At 35.3% G+C, this 6,428-nt stretch overlaps 1 protein-coding gene across 3 annotated transcripts in view; it reads left to right on the forward strand.

Annotated features, from left to right (window-relative positions):
* The window catches only part of LOC109825641 (beta-galactosidase 5-like), an 8,999-nt gene that overhangs the window by 1,617 nt on the left and 954 nt on the right, over positions 1 to 6,428 (forward strand). Inside the window, exons 7-18 of one of the 3 annotated variants that reach the window (XM_020392502.1) lie at positions 330 to 418; positions 568 to 673; positions 789 to 876; positions 1,128 to 1,246; positions 1,345 to 1,509; positions 2,423 to 2,601; positions 3,608 to 3,717; positions 3,795 to 3,904; positions 4,401 to 4,511; positions 4,590 to 4,703; positions 4,777 to 4,982; positions 5,929 to 6,265. In XM_020392502.1, the coding sequence (XP_020248091.1) occupies positions 330 to 418; positions 568 to 673; positions 789 to 876; positions 1,128 to 1,246; positions 1,345 to 1,509; positions 2,423 to 2,601; positions 3,608 to 3,717; positions 3,795 to 3,904; positions 4,401 to 4,511; positions 4,590 to 4,703; positions 4,777 to 4,982; positions 5,929 to 6,265 (1,734 nt within the window). The remainder of the gene's footprint in view (positions 1 to 329; positions 419 to 567; positions 674 to 788; positions 877 to 1,127; positions 1,247 to 1,344; positions 1,510 to 2,422; positions 2,602 to 3,607; positions 3,718 to 3,794; positions 3,905 to 4,400; positions 4,512 to 4,589; positions 4,704 to 4,776; positions 4,983 to 5,928; positions 6,266 to 6,428) is intronic. The other 2 variants (XM_020392503.1, XM_020392504.1) reach the window with 2 other exon arrangements.

Raw genomic sequence — 6,428 nt, forward strand, 5'->3', positions numbered from 1 at the left:
GAGGTTTCTTTTGGCAGGAATACTTCATGTTTGCATCTTGATATTCCTGTTTAAGTCTACACACTCGATATATCTCATCATGTACTACTTCTGTCTACATCTGACAGAATATTGACGCGTCAAATTCATTAAATTCACTCGGTAACATAATGTCCAACAACTATGTTTCTTCCTGCTCTTTTTTCAGTGGTGGATTATGGCCGTCTTTAGCTGATATATTTCACATGACAAATTTCATTTCTTATTATTTGGTTTACGACTTATTCCGATGATTTCTTCAATATGGTATTATATTGGCTTCTGAATTTTTTTACCATCTTTGGTAATAGATTAATACATGCAATGGCTTCTATTGTGATGATTTTGCCCCCAACAAGCCATACAAACCCTCAATGTGGACTGAAGCTTGGAGCGGTTGGTAAGCTGCTCCTATTCCTGTAGCTTTTTTATTGTTTCCAAAATTGTTGTGTCCTATGAGAGGATTCTTATTTACATTTTTAGCAATATAATCTTTAACTGTCTCGAGATTTATCTTCATTTATATGCTTCCTTAAAATGCAATTACAGGTTCACAGAGTTTGGAGGCACTATTCACGAGCGTCCAGTTGAGGATCTGGCATTTTCTGTTGCACGATTTATTCTGAAGGGCGGCTCCTTTGTCAATTATTATATGGTTCAAACTTATATCTTTTGAACTTCTATTGTTATTACCTAAACCATATCAATTTTCTTTCTTGAATGCTTGAAATGGAAATATAAATAATGGAGGTAATATTGTTGTTTATTAGTACCATGGAGGAACCAACTTTGGGCGTACTGCTGGGGGTCCATTTATAACGACCAGCTATGATTATGATGCTCCCATTGATGAATATGGTAAGAGCCTAAGAGGGAAATGTATCAGATATCAATTTTTATCTGTTTGAGTTCATTATAGCTGTTGTTCAGTCCTTATTATTTTATGAATTTTATAAAACTTCCAATGTGCGATACGTTTCCTATAGAATTATCACGTTTTATGTATCCTTTTCAGGTAAGTACAGATTTCTTAGAGAATTTGACACATTTTACGAATGTTTTGCCCTTTACTGAGTGTTGGTGCTCACATATTCATGTTAAACTCTTAGGATTAGTCCGAGAACCAAAATATGGTCATCTGAAAGAACTCCACAGAGCAATTAAATTGTGTGAAAAGGCTTTAGTTTCAGCCGATCCAACCTTTACTTCATTGGGAAGATATCAACAGGTCTTTCCATTATGAATCATTAGCACTCAACTATAAAATTATGTTTCAAAGTTCTCCCTATAACAAAATACTTTCGTTTTCTCTCTTGATACTTTCAGGCTCATGTGTTCAGTTCTCAAGCAGGAGGATGTGCAGCATTTCTTGAAAACTACAAAACTGATTCATATGCACGAGTAATATTCAATAACATGCACTATGACTTGCCGCCTTGGTCAATTGGTATACTTCCAGACTGCAAAAATGTGGTGTTTAACACAGCAAAAGTAAGTGAAAAGTAGAAATTAGCTCAATAAATCCTTTTATACTAAGTCTGTTATTATGACTATCATATGTACGCTATTTCTTGTCATTAGAATTGTGATACATTAAATCCTCTTAATATCTAATGTCCAATAAATAAAATCCAAACCAAGATCATCTAGAAGCGCAAAGTCTTGAATAGAAAAAATGCAAACAGGCAAGAAAATCTTGTTAGTGGCAGTATTTGGAAATTGATGCATCTTTTCAGAATTACTAAAAGCTTTTTGCAAGTGAAGTTTTTTTCTTTTGAGATCTATGTCAAAGAATTGTCATCATTTACATCCATTACCTTTTCAAAGTATATGTCTCCAATTCTGCTATTATGCAATACAAGGGAATGAATTTGTTGTTTTTGATAATGTTACCCATTTGTTCGCTTGGATTGGCTCTTTTCAGCTTCCTCTTTGTGGAAGAGTTTGCAAAATATGTTCCTTTTTCTATGAGCAGTGTAAATGGAAAAAACCATCTTCTTAAAAATTCTTTGCAAACATTGGTTTTCTTGCAGAAATTTTGAACTTTTTTTTTGAGAAACGCGGCAACTTCGAACATATTTTTGGTTGCACTAAGAAATGGCTTGCCAGTCTATAAACAATGTTGATTTTGCCAATGAGTTAAAATAGTTGTTATAAGTTTAAAAAAGCCTTCAGAGTACAGCAATTCTTTTTCATTCACTAAGAGGCATATCTTTATTCAATTTAGCTATAGGTATCTATTGAATGCTAGATGGATCAAACTTCAATTATCCATCTCCAAATAAAAATTCCAACTTAGACAGTAAAGGATAAAGTCATGTTCAAAAAAAAATCATCCAAAATGGCCTTTTTTATTACAGATTTATTTTCTGTTATGCTAACGGTTCCTTTATATGCATAATAGGTTGCTGCTCAAACGTCACTCATGCAAATGTCAACTGCTAATTCAGAGTCACTCATGTGGGAGAGGTATGATGAGGAGGTTGCTTCATTAGCAGAAACTTCAATGATCACCACAAATGGCCTATTGGAGCAAATAAATGTCACAAGGGATACCACTGACTATTTGTGGTATATTACTAGGTGGGTCTTGACAAAGTTTTTTCTTTTTTAGGGTTTTTGTATTATATTATCCCTTAAGCCTTTCAAAACTTGAAATTAGTCTCACAAATCATTGGAATTGCAATAATGTTCACCAAATCTTAAGTTAGCTTGAAATTATTCCCACGAATCATTGAAATTGCTATGAGGTCCCCCAATGGGCAATGCTTAAGTTGTTTTGGAATTAGCCCCTCAATCAAGATTAGAAGTAGCAATTGGTGGGATAAATTTGTAACAACTTATGAGAGTTAGGGGACCTAGTAGCAATTTCAATGAAAAGATGAAAGATTCGAAGAACTAATATCTAAAAACCTTTCTGTACTTTATACTAGGGATATTAAACATGCTGGAAATTCGTAAGCTGTTGTCATACTTTTATTCTTGTTCGTAAGATTAAACAGGAGGGTTTTAATAAAATATTCCATTAGTTGTTATTTTAAAGCCACAGAATATTTGAAAGCTATAGATTCAGTAGCGTATGACTCTTATCATTGTTAACAATTTGTATTGCTTCACTCAATGTATTCACCTGATATGTGCTGCTAGCAACACCCCATTAGCTATATTTGTCACTAAGTTGTCTTTGAGCTTATTATTTTTATAGTTGATTTAGTTTGTCACAAAACTTACTTTTAAGTCTTTACCAGCCAAGTGCAAATCTGTTAATGGGTTAATTGTGGATATTGTTGCAGATAAACTCCTGACTCCTGAGTAAATCTTTTTGAATCTTTTACCCTCAGAGAATGAAATTTTTTTTTTTATTACTAATAGCCCTCCTGAGGATCAAAGAGTTAAAAAAAAAACAACTCACTCAGGAGATCTGTCTGCAATAATAGAGCTACAGGGAGTATAATCCACAATCTGGCGATAGTACAAGGGTTCTACCTGCAATTAATCTTATATCAATCCATCTACTCTCACAGCGAATCATGCCTGTTGATGTTGCATGTAATAACCTTGTTTGATATGCTTTCTCTCTTTCTTCCAGTGTTGATGTAAATCCAAATGAAGGATTTTTACGAGATGGTCAACTTCCTTCTCTTAGTGTACAATCAGCAGGTCATGCACTGCATGTCTTCATTAATGGACAACTCTCATGTACGCCGAAAGATTAATGACTGTTACAAATCTCAAAATCATATTAATAAGTAACGGTGTTATATTTTGCTATTTAGGCTCTGCTTTTGGCAAACGAGAGAATAGGAGGATTGCTTACACAGGCGATGCGAATCTTCGCGCTGGAACTAATAAGCTTGCTCTACTTAGCGTGGCTGTTGGACTACCGGTAGCTTTTTCATTTCTCTATCAATTTAGCCTTCTACATTGAAAAAAAGGTTTTCTCAATATTAGTCCCTTATATCTTACATAGTTTGAAACTAGAATCTCAAAGGATTGAAATTGCTATCAAATACCCCAATTCTTAAGTTAGTTTCAAATCAGTCGCTCAAATCATTGAAATTGCTATCAGATCCCCCAAGTATGTAGTTATTTTGAAATTAGTCCCTGCAATCAGAGAAGTAGCAATTATAAGAATTAATTTGAAGCGACTTACGAGAATTGGAGGATCTAACTGTGATTTCAATGATTTGAGGAACAAATGTCAAAATAACTTAAGAATTGAGAGACTCAATGGAGATTTCAATGATTTGAGGGACTAATTTTCAATATAGAAATAATTTCTGGAAATAATACGATAAAACCCTTAAAAGATATGCTCTTATCATCTCGATATGTAAGTTATTATCTCCCTTTGTTTCCATTCTTTTATGCTCTATGCGAAGAATGTGGGAGTACATTATGAACTGTGGAGTACCGGAGTTTTAGGCCCTGTTGTTCTTCATGGGATTGATGAAGGGAAAAGAGATTTAACCTGGCAAAAATGGTCATATCAGGTCTAATTTCTTTCCTCATCAAATTTTCTTCTTACCTTGATTTGATTTGAAGATTGACAAAGCTTCATTTCTTTGCAGATTGGTCTTAAAGGAGAATCTATGAATCTAAACTCCGTAGAAGGCACTTCATCTGTTGAATGGATGCAAGGTTCATTAGCAGTTCAAACTCAGCAACCGATGACATGGTACAAGGTAATAAGTATTCAACCTTAATTATTGTTCTATTGGCACGTCGATCCAACGCTTGAGTACTTTCAACTTTTAGGCTTATTTTGATGCTCCTGCTGGAGATGAGCCATTGGCTTTGGACATGGCCAGCATGGGAAAAGGTCAGATATGGATTAACGGAGAGCACATTGGGCGGTATTGGACTGCGCAGGCACCAAAGGAGGATTGCAATGAATGCAATTATGCTGGGACATATAGGCCATCAAAGTGTCAGTCTGGTTGTAGCCAACCAACTCAACGCTGGTATAACAGAGCTCACTTTGATCTTTCCTTCAAAATTTCCCTGCAATCAAACATGTCCTACAAATATCACAATAACAAAGCTTGTATCCCTAATTTTTTGGGAGTTGGATCCCCTCTGCTCGCAAGAAGTAGTGTTGAGGACGCCATTTTCAATTTCAACCATTGATTATTTAATGGATGGTTGTGTATGAATTTAATCATTTCAAACGAACACTTACCATTACTCCCATGAATTGCACCTTTTTCCTATTTCACACTCAAGAAGACAAATTACAACCATACATTAAACAGTCAATGATTGCAATTAAAATAGTTGTCTCTCTGCTATTTTTTTTGAGGCTGACTATATGAATCCTACTTTTACAATCAGTTCTGTGCAGGTGTATCTCCTCCATTTAAGTCAATCGTTATCATTCTTCCTTATCAACTTATTGCGAAGTTTCCTTATGCCTATCTCTAGCCCTTCTTTCTCCATGATATTGGGTTATTTAGATATTAGCCCCTAGAACCTTTAAAACTGGCATGTGTCCCTCAAATCCTAAGGGGTCTTGGTCCGTCAATGACCAAATTACCCCCTTAGCTATTTTCTTTTATTTTTTATTTTTTATTTTTTATTTTTACAAAGGGGTTTCTTGAGGGAACTTAGATGAGGGAAATTATGTTCATTAAGGGACCAAATTGCAAGACCCATTAGGATCTGAGGGACTCATGAGCAATTTCAAAGATTTGATGTAATATGGAACTACTGAAAGTTTTAGAGACAAATATCTAAATAATCCTAATTATAATCTTATTACTTCTCCTAATCGGTACATTCAATGACATCTGTGCATTTAATACCTCTAATTTTCCCCAAGCTCTCATTTCCTATCTCTAAGTGTATATTCATTCAGTCCACTTTAATGTTCTCAAAATGCGGTCTAATACAAAATATTAATTATCATAGGTATCATGTGCCAAGTTCTTGGTTACAACCAACAAAGAATCTGATGGTGGTATTTGAAGAGCTTGGTGGTGACGCGACCAAGATTGCTCTAGTGAAGAGATTAGTGTCGAGTGTTTGTGCTGATGTTTCGGAGTCGCATCCTATGATCAAGAACTGGCACATTGGCAATGACGGGAAGCCAGAAGAGGTGCACAGGCCAAAGGTTCACCTCCATTGTCCCTATGGGAGGACAATATCGGCCATCAAGTTTGCGAGTTTTGGTACGCCGGTAGGAACATGTGGGAGCTTTGAGCAGGGAGCTTGTCACACACCAAAGTCCTACTACACCCTTGAAAAGGTAAATATTTAAAAGTTGAAGACACATGTCAATGCTCTTTAAACTATAGCAGTTAAAAGAAAAACCTGCATCTCTCTATTGATAATTGCACATAACCCTCATCTATCCCTTCAATTGCATTAAACACACCTCAACTCATTTACTAGCACTTAGTCCCCTCTTA

The sequence above is a fragment of the Asparagus officinalis genome, chromosome 10 (assembly GCF_001876935.1).
Source record: "Asparagus officinalis chromosome 10, Aspof.V1, whole genome shotgun sequence".
Classification (NCBI taxonomy): Eukaryota; Viridiplantae; Streptophyta; class Magnoliopsida; order Asparagales; family Asparagaceae; genus Asparagus; species Asparagus officinalis.